Below are 14,755 nucleotides of genomic sequence, written 5' to 3'. Positions count from 1 at the left end.
GGCAGGGCAGCGCCCGGGGCTCCGGACGGCTGGAGCTCCTGACGCCCCGCCCGACCCCCCGCCTTGGGGCAGCCAGGCACCGCAGACAAGAACCTTCTGCGCCCCGTTCCTAAGTACACTGTTCTCGCTCTGCCGCCCGGCCTGCCCAGCGTCCCCCGTCCCTTGCCCTGCGCCCCGCTGGTGGGGGTGTGGGTCCCGGGGGACTCCCTTAGCCTTCGCCTGCTCAGGCCTCTCCCCAGAGATGCCCGAGGCCGCCTGCCTCCACGGGGACGCCTGCGCCTCTGAAGTTTCCCCTAATTCTGCAGGCGGAACGAACCACTCCTTCACGCTCAGGGCCTGGGTAACGGTGCCCATCTGACCCACAGGCCCTGGAGGTGCCCACCCCAGAGCTTGGCAAAGAGAGGTGCTCAAGAAATGTTTGAAGAAGTCAAGGAAACCCAACAGACGCGAGGGGACCGGCCACAGAGGACGATGTCGCGCCACCACTGGGGGGCGGCAGATGCTAAGACACGGTCGCGGCCGCACTTCCGTGGCCGCCCTTCCTCTGGGGACGTCCGTGGGTCAACGATAGGCGGAAAAAGGGCCTTCTGTTGGATTTGGGGTGGCACCTGGGCTAGTTTTCCCTGTAGCTTGCTCAGCCCTGGCGCGTCTTTGGGGAAAGCATTCACTTTCGTCGGGAGATACTTGTTTGCAGCTGCAGCAGCTGAGGGGCCCCCGGGCAGAGCCGGACGGGGCCCAAGCAGGGCTCAGGGCAGGCCCCCCCCCCAACAGATGGCGGCTGGGGGAGGGCACGGCAGGCCACGTCTTGCTCTCTAGCTCAGCTCTGCCCACCTGTCGGCAGAGCAGGACCCACCCCCAAAGGGGTGCTCCGGGCCACCTGCCCATAACCTCAGCCGCCTCCGAGCTTCTCGCGGGGGGCCCGACCGCGTGGAGCACCTCCGAGGCCCCCTCTCCTCTCATGCGACCTTCTGCTAGCAACCCGTGCGTCCCGTTTCCTCCCTCCTCACGCTGCCAGTGACGCTGAGGGCCTTGGCAACGTCTTGTGCTCTTTCAAAGCGACGGTGCAGGAAGCCGGCCCCCTGACCAGCTCGTCCTCGGACTTGGCTTCTCTGTCCTCCTTTACCTTGTGCCGACGCCCCTGCAGGCTGCAGCTGTCTGCTTGTTCCCGAGCCGCACAGCAGCTCAGGCTCGACAGACCTTTAGTGATCATCACAGGGTTTGACCATAATGAACACTGAGGCCCAGAGATGCTAAGTGCCCACCTTAGGTCACACAGCCACCATCTCCAGCGGATCCTGAATGGTCTGGCCTCTGCAGAATTATCTGAAAAGCTTGTCACAAATACGGAACCCAGGCCCTTGTTCGGACTCTGGGGCGCAGGTCTGGGACAGGTCCAGGGGCCGGTGACTTTGGGAACACTCCCCAGGTGCTTCTGAAGAGCTGTCTGATCTGGGCATCACCTACCTGGGCTGACCGCACAGACCCCCCTCACCTGGTGACATTACAAGAGCAGTGAGACAAGAAGGGACCCATGGGAGGAGGGGGCGGAAACAGGCGGACAAGGGCGAGGGGAGCAGCCACCCCCTACGCCAGGTCTCCCCCACCCTGTGCCCGACACGTGATCATATCTCAGCCCTCTTGCTGATCCTGGGAGGCAGGTCTCCTCCATCCCGTGTCAGAGATGAAGAACTGAGCTTGGAGGAAAATGAACTGATACCAGACAAAGCCGGCATTCAGACGCAGTGCCCCTGGAACGGTCACCTGCCAGGCGTCTGTGAGCTCAGGGACCTGAGTCCCACTCACTGTCACAGGGCCCCCCCACCCCCGAGCAGGGTGCTCTCCTAAAGCTGTGCTACACGGGGCTAGAACTGAGGGCTTTCGGTACAGGCTTGATAAGCTCCATGCCCTCAGCAGGACCCACAGCGCCCAGTTCACCGCTATGCACGCAGGAGGGGTTTAATGATGATCTGCTTGTTGGATGCCATGAGCTCAGGAACAGGAGCAAAATCCTGCATGGTGATGAAACCCAACCACCACAGTAGCTGTACGAGGATGGGGTGGCGCCGGAAGTGGGACCAGCTTCAGAGAAAGTCCAGCAAACAGCTCTGGCAGGCGCCACGCAAGGGAGTGGGGGGCCTGCGGCCTCCTTCCCGATTGCCAGGCGTGTTGCCAGGGCAGGCGGAGACACGTGGGGGAAGAGGAGACAGCACTCAGGATGCAGTTTCCGCCAGCCGGCCCTGGGCTGCCCTCCACTCCGAGGGCCTCCCTGACAGCCACGCAGGGACACGTGCAGGCAGCAGCCGCTCTGTCCGTGGGAGGTTCCGGGGTCCACCTTCTGGAAGGCTGTGCCTGCCTCCCCCCACTGCCAGATGCCTGTGCAGAGGGGACATCGGAGGCGACGGCAACACGGATGGTTTCTGATACTGCCTCTGGCAGGTGGGGGGAGAGGAGCCGGCCAGGAGTGGGGCCCGGGAGGACCCGGACACGGGGGCCCCTCAGCCTACACACAGCATGGCCATTTATACCACAGAGGATTCCCAACAGGAAAGGAGGGAAAAAACTAAAGCACCTACTGTGTGCCTGGCCTCTCTGAGGCCTGCACACATATGGCCCCAAGAGCCCTGGACAGAGCCCGTCCACACAGGTCTCTCCACTTCCTCACCACTGTCTCTGTGCGGCACTGAGTCTCAGCCCCCAGCCTGGCACACTGCCACCCTCAGTAAGTACTCGGATCATCACGTGCCACTTTGAAGATGACCAGGCACTTCCTCGCTTCAGGAAACCCAAGTGGGAGTTTATGTCTGATCGTCACAGAATTTCTGAGCAAAGCCAGAATTTCCTGTCTGCTACTTTAGCATTGGAATGAAAGATTGTTAATTAGACGTGTATTTTAAACTAAAACTGCTTGGCTATTAATGTCTTTATTAGTGGTAGTAATAATGGCGTACAGAGATGATGAAATAGGCTCTTGGTTTCAGATGGCCTGGGTCAAATGCTAGGTGAGCTCCTGCTACCTGAACAGGCTCAGGCGATGGCCTTCAGCGCCCCAGGCCTCGGTATCCCCAACTCTAACAGAAAGGTGGGGACCCCTCGTCACGTCACGTGGGTTGGTGCAGGTGTGGGAACGAGCCCACATGCGGGTGATTCTCACAGATGTTGTTTCGCCCTCTTCTCTTTTTGTCATTAATAAAAATAGCTAAATAACCAAATAATCTAATTAATGAGAGTGACAAATTAGCTAATAGGTTTAAATGTTAACAAAACAATGACTGCTTTAATTATTACAAATAAACAACTAAGTAATAACTACTTATGAATTAACCAGTCTAATTATTATTAATGAAACAGGATCATTCTAATCGTAGGGTGACTAAACAGCTACTTAATGTGCTCAGCAATTACAATGATGATGCATAAATAACCAATTAACCTAATTATCATTAATAAAGGAATGGCAAATAGTTATTTCTAATAACCACCTAGTTCCACCTGGAGTAGATTTATGAGGTTGGATGGAATTGGAGGTGCATGAGAATGACTTGCGTACATTAGCACGGCAACCACATTCCCTGAGCCACGCGGAGTGGAGGTGTCTGATCTGGGGGGAAGTCATCCGTAATTGGTGAGTCCTCCCCTCAGGATGTGGTTCCCAGGGGCACAGCCAGGGCAACTGCCCACCTCAGTAGGTTTCTGTGTGGAATCCCAGGCCTGCTGGCCCACCCAGCCCTCTCTGGGGCCAGCCCTCCCCGGGCTGTGTGCACCCCAGTTCAGGGCACTTCCGCCTGGTCTGGATGCAGCCAAGCCACAGCACCTTTGCAAACCCTTGACTAGAGGAGAAGATGCAGATGTCCGTCTTTCCAGCAAGGTTGCCAGGATACAGGAGTCACTGCGTGTAACATCACACGTGTGTGTGTTTATTCTAAAACATTCCAGCAGGTGAAACTTCTCATCTTAAAGAAGAGGCACTGAAAGCATGCCACTGGGTGCCGGCTGCCCTGGGGCTTTGTGCTCCTAGGCTGCAGTGTGGCCCAATCCATTTCACATAAAGCTAACTAGACTCTGAGCTCAGTTTAGACTTTAAATGGGATAAGCATTCTTTTCCTATAGGCGGCAATAAAGAGGAGACACGAGTACATAGGAGCCCTAGAGAGAGAGTGTCAGGCAGCAGCAGGGACTAGGCACATGCACCTCCCTTCCCTCTCCTCATCGGAGCAAAGGACTCTGTAACATAGATTCTGGTGCGACAGAATCAACCTTGATCTTCCAGATCAGCAGAGGGGCCACTTCTGGGCCCTGAGGGAGGCTGCGCACCCCCATCCCAGAAGGAGGGCTCTGACTACCCGCTCCCAGAGTCAGCTCGCTGGACTGTCCTTCTCTGTCCGCGTCTCTTCCTGCTGCACCAACTCACAGATCCTCCAGGCATGGCCCAAACTGCCCAGGGTTCACATCCCCTTTCAGATTTAGGGCTGGATCTGACACAGTGGGCACTTTAATAAATATCTGTTGAATGAATGAATCGATCAAGCAATGAACAAATGAACCAATGCATGGTTGCATGGGGGGACCATGGCCAGGCCCAGGAAAGGCAGAATGCAGCTGCGTCAGGAAGAAAGATCAGAGGAGGTGGGCCCAGGCCCCGCGTAGCAACACTGCCCCTGAGGCTGGGCGCGGCTGGCTTCAAGCCACTCGGTGTCCCTGGGGTTGTGATCCGTCCCAGGGTGCCAGGTAGCGCACACTATCAACTCTACATTGCCTGGATCTGAACGCTGAGATCCCTGAATCTGCCACAGTGACCTGTTTCTGGCAAAATCCCTGACATGAAAAGCCTGAGCATATTATATGTACAACATGCAGCTCAATGCCTGGCATTCAGTAATGAGTCGCTGAATGAAATGGATTTCAAAATGAAAATTAAAAAAGAAATATATTTTCCAAGGTAGTAAAAGAGTGCCATAAGGGGAAAAATACTGTAGCTTAAGGTATTTTGATGGAGCCGCATTTATGGTGGATTTTTGGAATACACAAGCTTTGCTCACTGGAAAGCAAGGTAATAAAACAAATGCAAAAAGCACTGTATTTCTCGCTATTAACACCGAAATGCCACAGTGAATGCGGACTCTCTAGAAGGCTGAAACATGGTTGATTTTACATTCCCTTATTCCGTGCTCCACCCAATCCGGGAGGCACTGGAATGGAGTCTGAGACCCGGCGAGCGGCCCCAGTCACCAGGGCACTTGACGCATGGGTGAGCAGCAAGCTGGTTTGGGAAGCGCGGCCTACGGAAGGGGTGGCTGCTGCCATGGAGACGGAGCTGTCCCTTACAGGCGGCGGCCAACGCCCACCGCTTCAGCAGCTCAGGGAGGAGCCAGATGGGGGCCCCCACCACTGACCAGCCCACCTGCTCGGCCCCACCCCCAGGAGAACAGGGACAGGCCCCCCCAGGGCTCACTGCCTCGGGGGCCTCATCACCTGAGTCCATCCGCACTCTCCTCTTCAGCCTATAGTATTGCCCCCTCCTCCTTTTACTTCTATCGGTATTTTTAACAGTTGATGAAACTGAAATTAAAGGTTAAGCAACTTGTCCATGAGGCCCCACCGGAAGGTAGGGAGGCGGGGGTTTGAACCCGGGTCTCTCTGACTCCAGAGCAGCCGACTGCGCTCCCGCTCCCGGCTGCTGTGGCTTCCCAGGGACCCGTCCACTGCGGGGAGGCTGGAACAGGGGAAAGGCTAGGGGCCCTCGGATGCAGGAGGTAAAGGGAGAAAGAAGGTAAGTCTGGGCACCCATGGGCGCCAGGGCCCAGGCACCGGCCTGCTGTGTCCCCACTGAGGTGGGGCTACAGAGCCGACGGGTGAGGGCCCGGTCCCTGGGGAGGGAGGGAGTGCCTGCTTAGCAGCCCTGCCGGCAGCCCTGAGGGCATCTCTGCATTTGGGGGTCTCGGCCCCCCAACTGTGAAAACAGGGACAGTGACCCTGAGCCTGTCCAGTGGGCAGAGTGGGTGTGGGGGTCCACAGGGGCCTGTGGTGACTGCACATGGGGGGCTGTGTGGTGGCGGGGAGCTGGACAGGGCACGGGCTACAGGAGGTCACCCAGAGCTGAGCCTGATGGACGTGGTGGTCGGGGGGAGGAGGGGAGCACCCAGGGGGCGAGACTGCCCCCCACGGAGGCACAGACTGCGCCTGGGGCCCGACCCTGTCATTCACAGGCGGGCAAAGGGGGGTCCAGAGAGAGGAGGCTCTCAGCTCGCGTCCCAGGTGTTGGAAATCAGATGAGGACAGAACCCCGGTGTAGGGGCTCCTGGAGGAGTGGCTGCCTGTTTGGGTGTTCAGGTCCCTTGGCCACGCCCCGTCCAACTCCGAGTCCATCGCCCAGGCCCCCTGCCGAGACTGACACGCCAGCAGAGCCGTCCACCCCCGCCACGGACCCTGCTGGGGAGGCCCCTCCTCCTGCCTCAGCCTGGCAGGCTGCTCGCCCTCAAGGACCCCTCGTCCTCTGCGCCCTCCGCGTGCCCCCACCAGCTCCTCTCCTAACATCGCTCATCACTCTAGTCGCCACTCAGTTCCTCCAAGGAGCAAACAGTGGCCTCTCTGCCAGCACGGGGCAGGAGAGGCGGAGCAACACGGACGGGAAGCCAGCGGTCCGCTGGGCGCCCTGTCTGATGCCCTGAGGAGGCGCCTGCACCGGCCTCTGGTGACCAGCCTGGGAATCGCTGCCTGAACACGTCTGTGATCAGGGGCAGCAGGGGCGAGGGGGAAAGATTTAAAGGTAGTAGTTACCTGCAGCCCGAGCAATCCAGGGGTCCCAGGTGGGCCCACTTCACCTTTCTTCCCCTGGGGGCGAAATAAGAAGCGAAAATTAGGAGGCAGGGAGACAGCGCCCGGAGCCAGGCTGACAACATGTCTTGGTGGAAATTTCAGTCTTCATCTCTCAAAGCCCCTGGTGAGCAGCCTGCTGCCCACCCGGACGCCCTCCAGAGAAGCGGTGTGGGGCCGGAGAGAGACTCAGGCGGTGGGGTCGGGACGATCCTGGCTCTGTAACTCAGATGATTCTGGTAACACATGGCCCCAAATGCAAAAGGTACAGAAAGGTGAACCTGAGAAAAATCTCCTCCTACCCCAGTGCTCAGCGTGGAGAACCCAGTCCCCTTCCTTGGAAGTAACTAATTTAGCCAAATATTGGTTAATCTGCCTATGTGTAGGCATGCACACGTATGCACATACATGCCCATGCATGCACACACCCGTCCTTCCTTCCTTCCGTACTTCAAGAGCATTCAGTACATGCTGAGCCCAGGAAGCAGTCCCTAGGCCTCTGCCACCCACAACCACCCAGGACCCCCCCGGGTCCCCCAGGACCTCCTGTGAGCAGCCTCCCCGGGTGCACTGTTACCCAATACTGAGCGCTCACACCTCCACGCCCGAAACCACCTCCCAGAGGCCCTCGCAGGTTCTTAGTTACGTGGCTTTCCTAGAGGCTCGGGGGTTTGGCAGCTGCACGGGAGAGAGCCTGGCTGAGCTGGGAGGACATGTTCCCTGAGGAGCTTCAGGTTCTAAGTCCCAAGACCCTTACAGGTTCACCTTAGCCGGCTGGGGTGAAGGGGGAGATGCGGTCGGGCTGCTTTCTCCTGCTTCTTCCCCCACACATGCCACCCTTGCCATGCCAGTCCTGGGGACACCGGTGGGGCTAAGCCATGGCTTCTCTGGGAAAGGGCTCCCAGTGTCCCAGGGAGGCAGACGGGAGCCTGGTCTCCGTGGCGCAGCCTATACACGTGGCATGGAGGGTGTGCACGTGGCACTGGGGCCACATAGGTCTGCCTCCAGGTCTTGGTGGGGCTTCAGAAGTGGGGTGCTGAGGGAACACTGGAAGGAAGAGGGAGAGCTTCCAGGGGAAACTAGGTGTAGGGGCGGGACAGGCAGGTGGTCAGAGACAGAGAGGGGCAGGACAGAGGCAAAGCCTCTGTGCCACCCAGGTGGAGGGATTAGGGCTGGGCGGGCAGACGAGGTCCACAGGGAGTCACCAAGGGCGGAGCGCCCTGCGCCCAGGGCAGCCACCCCAGAGGCCAAGGGTTTGAGCGGCCACACAGCACGCTCTGCTGTGACTTGGTTCTGGGGGTGTGATGGGGCTAATCGGGCCGGCTCTCAATCTCCGACCTGAGCTGCCCAGCAGGCCTGCCCCCAGCTACCCCCTCCTGGAGCTGTGCACGGGCCTCCCAGACAGCTGCCCTCCCTCACGTGTGGCCCACACACTTCCGCTCCCCCTAAAGGAGCCAGCCTTAGAGTCTTACAACACAAATCAGGTCGTATCTTCTCTGCTCAAAAAGCTGCAAAACTTCTCAGCTCAGAGCGAAGTGCAGTAGCCTCAGGTCTTCCTTCCCTGACCGCATCCTGCTACCCGCTTCCCCATGTCCTGTACTCCTTGTCTCATTCCAGCCATGCTGGCCTCCCTGCCCACCTTGAACAGGACAAACACGTTCCTACTTCAAGGCTTCCCACTGGTCTTTCTTTCTGCCTAGAATACTCCCTCCCAAGTATCCACACGGACCAACCCCCCAAATCAGTGTGGTCTCTGCTCGAACACCCTCTTCTGGCCAGCCTAAGTAGAGCTGCCCCTCCTCTGTCACACGGTGTCCCCTCCCTGCTGTGTTTTGCTTTGGGTCACTCCCAGACACACTGCTGATTTCCTGCCTGTCTACCCCAACTGGGGCGCAAGCCTCCTGAAAGCAGCACCTGTTTCTGTTTTTGTTCTGCTATATCCATACGGGCCCAGAACAGCGCCTGCCACGTGGTAGAAATTCAAAGCACACTTGTGGGCTGGATAAATAAGTGGCCTCTTTGAGGCTGATGTGGTCCTGAGCCGTGACAACGGCAGGGGAAATATCAGTGGGCTGCTGGATGGAAGTGGTGTCAGGAATGTCAGGGAGACGCACTCGGCGATCTGCTGACTTCAGAGGGGGGCCTGGGGGGACTTAGAACCCGCTGGATCCACAGCCCCTGAGCCATGGCACAGAGCAGCTGAGAGGCGCAACAAGGTCTAGGTCAGCAGGAGTTTTTCAACATCTGGCAGGTAAAATTCAAAATGTGGTTACAGATACCTTCAGAAATGAGCCAAGTCCGGGAGGCACTTGGTCTCTGCGTCTGTCTGGTCCTGCTCTGATCAATGCAAACATTAGAGATCTGATCACCAGAAGGCTGAGTCGCCAGCTCCCCTGCTTTGGGGAATGAAAACCAGACACCTTCAATTTTCTATCCAGACCGATGTCCCCTCCACTTGTTTCTAGGTTATTCCACAGAGAGCTACCTGTTATTTGTAAGATGAAGAAACCATTTTCCCACAAGGTCAGTGCAATGGCCTGGTGAATAGTCATCAGAATTCAGAACCCAGGCCAGCAAAGTAACTGTGTTTAGAGGAAGAGCTGAAATGAAAGACTGAAACATTTAATGGTTGGTAGGAAAGGATCGGAAGGAATGAGAAGGGAGGTGAAGGTCTGGGCTCTGCTTGAGCAGAATTACCAGCTGAAATGCCAACTGGGACCGCAGCTCAGTTTCCCCACAGGACCCACCACGTCGAGGGGTGCAGGAGGCTTCAGCAGCTCCCTGACTGAAGTTCCCGAGTTTGGAGAGCTTGTGCAATGCTGTCACTAGTGATCAGGAATACCTAAGATGGCATGAAATCTGCAGATGGTGCGGAGTCAGAGGTGCTCCATGTCGGGGAAGCCAAAAAAGTGATCTGGAGAGATGGCGGGCAGGCCAAGGAGCGTGACGAGAAAGGAGGAGGGCAAAGAAATGCCCTGGAGAAGCAAATCCCCAAGTGCTAGGTCTTCAGCAAGAAGGTTGCGAGTGGCTAGAGGAGAAAAAGAAATGTGCGCATGGCATTCTCTACCCCCCAAAAGGCAGAACTTCCATGGGTTGTCCATGAAGGGGCAGCACCCAGAGAAACATCGGGGCTCCCCTCTCTGCCCAGCTCCAGCACCTGCGTTCATGTCTTCTCCACCCACAGCGTCCGCAGCTGCCCCCAGGGCAAGTCAAAGCCTCACTCCCCACTTCTCCCTCCTGCTCCCTGTCTTTCTGCATCCGCACCCCACCCTTCCTTCCGCCACAGCCGCAGAGCCAACCCTGTTCTCATGCCCAGTCCCTTGCCTGGAGACATTTCTGGGCCAGCCTGTGCCTACTCCTTGTCTGTACCAATACCCGGTGCCCTTTCTGAAGGGCTAAAGTTCTGCCCAGATTTCTTTCCACCTCTGAAGGGTCGGAGGCTGCCTCCTCACCTATAAGGCGCCACATGGGAGCTGGTGTCCTCAGAGGCTGACAGACCCTGAGGCTCTCACCTGCCTTTTCAGGTGGGCACCCGGTCCTGTGCTCCCAACTGGGCTGTGCAACTGGGCTGCAAACACCTCACCAGGACTTCTGTCCTCTGAGACTCTGCCCGCACTGCCACCTCTGTCTGTCACACCCATGCTCCATCTCAACTTGTCAAAATCGCATCCCCATGCGGTGCCACTTCCTCCATGAAGGCCCAGCAGTAAAGAGAAATAGTGGCAAAATATGAGAACAGCACATTTGGTATTAGATTCCCTGGTGCTGCCCAAAGGTGAATGAGTCAGAATTACCAGGGATGGGGCACAAAGCTCCAGGTGAGCGGTTACGAGGGGCTGGCCCCTCCCTGCAGTCAAAGGAATTAGAATTCCCTCTCTCTTTTCCTCTTTCCTTTACAATATCTTAGAGCTCTAAATCTAAGGTAGACAACTAGCCACTTAATATGCGGAGACTTAGTTTCCGCATGTGGAAAATGATACTCGTTTTAATTACCTGAAAAATAGTAGTAGAAGAAATACTTCAATATTTGAGGAAGTGATTTATACAGCATCAGAAAGCATTATGCAAATGCAACAGGTAATTATGAGAATGAGGAGGAAGATGATGGTGACTATGATGAAGAAGAAATGGTAATAACAGGATGCTGGCACCTTTGAGTACCGGTAGTGGATGAGAGACCATATGTCAAACAGATCTGGTCTCAAAACTACTACTTCCCAGCAGTGCCATGGAGATTAAATGAGATAATGCTCAGCACAGGACCTGATGTTCGGAAATGGGTGTTAGTGGTGGTGGTGGTGGTGGTCAAGGTGGTGGTCAAGGTGGTGTTCTGTAAGTGGTAGATGTAGCAGCAGATGTAACCTCTACATTTTGGACCTATAATTGGCTGCAGGGATTTGAGAAGAGCTGATGAGGGCATTTTGCAGCAATAAAGAATTGTTTTAGTAACAATAAGCCTGATCTTGTTATTTTTATTTTCTTCTCCTTAAAATTGCTATCCAACACAATATCTGGATAAGTGTTTATATTCTATCATGAGGGCAGATTTTCAAGCCATTCTGAATGGCAGGACGCTGAGCAGGACTGGTATTTCCAGGGCTGCCTGTCTGCCCGCAGAGAAAAGGAAGCCAGCACTCCCTTCGCAGCCAGGATGAGTTGGCACAGCCGCTCGTGCGCGCCCATTAACAGATGCAAGGATTGGGTGTGCAAGTGGCTGTAATGTGTGCCCTATGGTCTTTTGCTCAATTCCTGTTTGCCATGCCTCCAAATGTCAAAGAGGATTATTTTCTACTGGTTGGAGCTGAAACCAGGTGCTCAGGGAAAGCTGAGGGTGCTCTGATCTAAACCCTGGCTCCGCGCCATGAAATGAATCAAGCAGGAGGCTGCGATCCAAACAGCGCTGTTCCCACCTGGCCGAGCAGGGAAGAGCAAGGGGAAAGGCTTTGAAATTGAGAAGGAAAACGAGTCCAACCCAGGTTGCCACGGATGAAAGACCACCCACGTTTCTCTTCTTGAATCTACTAGAAATGAGTTGATGGATCTGATAGCTTTCAGCAGTGAGACCCTCAGCTCCAAGGGCAACAATCAGAGACCACAGAGAAGCGTGTTCAGTGCCTCTACAGAGCGGGCACTGCTGATTAGTAAGGGGCCCTAGATCTCCCCAAGGCGTCCACCGCAAGGACTGTTAGTGTCCACTGTAGAACTCTGGTGTGTATGGGGACACACAGACACAGGGACACATGGACACACACACACCGCACACCATCCTGAAGCACAAGCAGTGAGGGGTTTGGAGCGAGGCGGACCTCAGTTCTGATCCCTGACCCACCATATACAACCTGGGTAATCTGACTTATACCGTTAAGCCTCGGTTTCCTCAATTGCAGAATAGCATTAAAGCTGCCACACTTCCCGGGGGGGACCCTTGTGAGAACGCCATGAGAAATATGAGTGCAAACAAGGCCCTAGCTAAGTGTCTGCTCTGCAAGATCATCCAGGCAAGGTCACTTCCTCCCTACCTTATGTTAGGCTATTCCTGTGCAGATAGATTGTTTTAAAAATATGTCCCTAAAGCAATGGACACGCTCCCTAAAACCATCAGACACATCACCCAACATTTGGGGATTGCTCGGTCTTTAGTAAGGAAGGGAGCCTCCGACTTAATAGGGTCACCCAAGTTCTCACCTATTGACAAGAGAGATGAGAAATCAGAAGATGCTGAGAAAATGATCAAAGGAACCAAAGAGACTGTCTGCAGCTCATGGGAAGGGCAGCAAAGAAGGCCTGTGTGCCTGTGAGCAGATCACCTGACCTCTCTGTCGACCTCAAGGAGCCCCTTCCATCATGAGGATGCTATAGTTTAGAACATTCCAAGTCTTATATTAAACTTAAATGCCTGACAATGTAGATTTCTCTTCAGTGCAGCTTCCCTTCCTTTGTTGTCCCAGAAAAGTGGAAAGGAACCCTGCAGGCTATTGCAGGGGGCTCAGTACCACGGAGCGAAGTAAAAGGGAAGGTGCAAAGCGGCCGGGCTCTCTTTCCGGCACTGGCCGTTCCCAGTGAGGGTCCGAACGCAGGGAGCAAGGGCTCAGTTCTGGGCCCCTTCCTCCCCCAGGGCCACCCCATGCGTGGGCTGCGCAGAAAGCAGGGTTCGTGTGTGAGTCAGTCACTCGTGCACCTGCTTGTGTTAGATGCTCATTAATGCTGTTATATTTATGCATGTTTTATATGCTTCTATATATCACGTCTTTATATACTTCTGTGTGTGTAAATATGCATGTCTCATAAGTGCGAGGCTCCCTTCTAGGTGCTGCAGGTACAAAAATAAAGAATGGCCTCAGGGGCTTACTTTCTAGTAGAGAAAACAAGATAAACAAATTCCTAAATAAGAAAACTCCAGGGGAGGCCCTCCACAGAGCATGAAGGGAGGCTGCGTGAGAGAGACAGGGTGTCTATTTGGGGTGGATGATGAAGGTCTGGCAGGTGTTTTTTTGGAAAAATCAACCTTACGTTAGCTTTTGAGTGTCCAAGTGCCTCAGTGGCCTTGAGCCAGGCTGGTTCTACTTGCAGAACATTTGGGGTTGAGATGCCTCCGCAGCAGCACGCGCCTCAGCGGAGTGGCAGCGCCCCCCATCGTACCCCCCATGCCTGGCTCAGACCAGCAGGAGGGAATCAGAACCTCAGGGGAACACTGCCCATCTCCTTCCTCTAAGCAGGGAGCCCAGCGCAGCAAGGACTGCCTGACGCTCAGCAGGGGCGTGGAGTGACTCCTGCAGTCCTGCGGGGAGCCTGCCTCCCCATCCCCCCTCGCTCGTTTCATTGTGGAAAACCCCCAGCTTTGTCCAGAGTGCATGTTCCCCTTGCAGGGGATCACACTGCCTGTTGCTGATCTCTAAACCAAAGGGCGGTCCCTTTCCCCAGCCCCAGTTTCAGTCCCAGGGTCTCCACTCCAGGTCCCTGTGGCTTGTCATTGCGTCTTTTTCCTTTTTGCAGCCTGAGTGTGTGTGGCGACATTAGGAAGCTCTTCAGAGTAATGATGTTCCAATTGAGGTTGATGAGGAGGAAATGACAGGTCACCGCGAGGAAGGAGAGAGAATTTTTTGAGTAGGTCACTCTGTCTGGGGTTTCCTGACTTAGCCAGAGGCTGGCTCACCGGGGAGGCGCTTCAGAGCCGCGCCAGCGTCACACTTCACCTCTGTGCTGTTTTTGCCTAGGAGTGGCTGCTGAACCAGTAATATCCACGGGACGGAATGTGGCCCGAGTTGGGGAGCAGTCAGTGCCCACTGGAGCGCCACGGGTCCCCAAAGACACATGCGGCCACTGTCCTCCACTCACTAGAGGGAGTGAGACGAGAGAGAGGCCACCTCCTGCTCCCCGTGCACCTGCCATGACCGTCCATACCCCTGCCTGCGACCCGGCTCCCTCTCGGTTGGACACGGGGGCTTCCGGGTGAGAGCTCTGCCTTTTTCTCAGTGTCTCCACTGCCTGCAACACCACCTGGCCAGGACAGGTGCTGCTCCAGTGCCCCCTGCTCTGGGCCACCTCCCCTTCTCTTCTGATCATCTCCTAACCAGTCTCCCACCCCTGCAGTCTACTCTTGACACAGTGGCCAGATGGATGCATTTAGAATGTCAGCTGGGCCACACCACTGCTGAACCCCAAATCCTGCAGCAAACTGCAACCAGAAATGGATGAGGCCATCAGGGGTGTTCTGAGTGCAAACCGAATCCGTGATGACTCACGGATTGAGGTGGGATGATGGCTTTATGGTTCTGTTTGACATTTCCTTATCTTCTAGAGGTACATAAGGAAATATTTTGAGACACAATAATGTGATGATGTTTGAGACTGTCTCAAACTAACCCAGGGGAAGGTGGAGGTGGGTGTTGGTATAAACTAAACAAATTGGTTAATGACTTGCTAAGTGTTAAAAATGGGTTTGGGG

The 14,755-nt window shown here is 55.5% G+C and overlaps 1 protein-coding gene across 1 annotated transcript in view; it reads right to left on the bottom strand.

The window, feature by feature from the left end:
• COL22A1 (collagen type XXII alpha 1 chain) overlaps positions 1 to 14,755 on the bottom strand; it is a 236,818-nt gene that overhangs the window by 108,339 nt on the left and 113,724 nt on the right. The window contains exon 23 of the mRNA XM_073230303.1: positions 6,775 to 6,828. Within this exon, the coding sequence (XP_073086404.1) occupies positions 6,775 to 6,828 (54 nt within the window). The remainder of the gene's footprint in view (positions 1 to 6,774; positions 6,829 to 14,755) is intronic.

Source organism: Manis javanica, chromosome 2, assembly GCF_040802235.1.
Source record: "Manis javanica isolate MJ-LG chromosome 2, MJ_LKY, whole genome shotgun sequence".
Lineage (NCBI taxonomy): Eukaryota > Metazoa > Chordata > Mammalia > Pholidota > Manidae > Manis > Manis javanica.
This window is presented reverse-complemented; position numbering and strand designations above follow the sequence as displayed.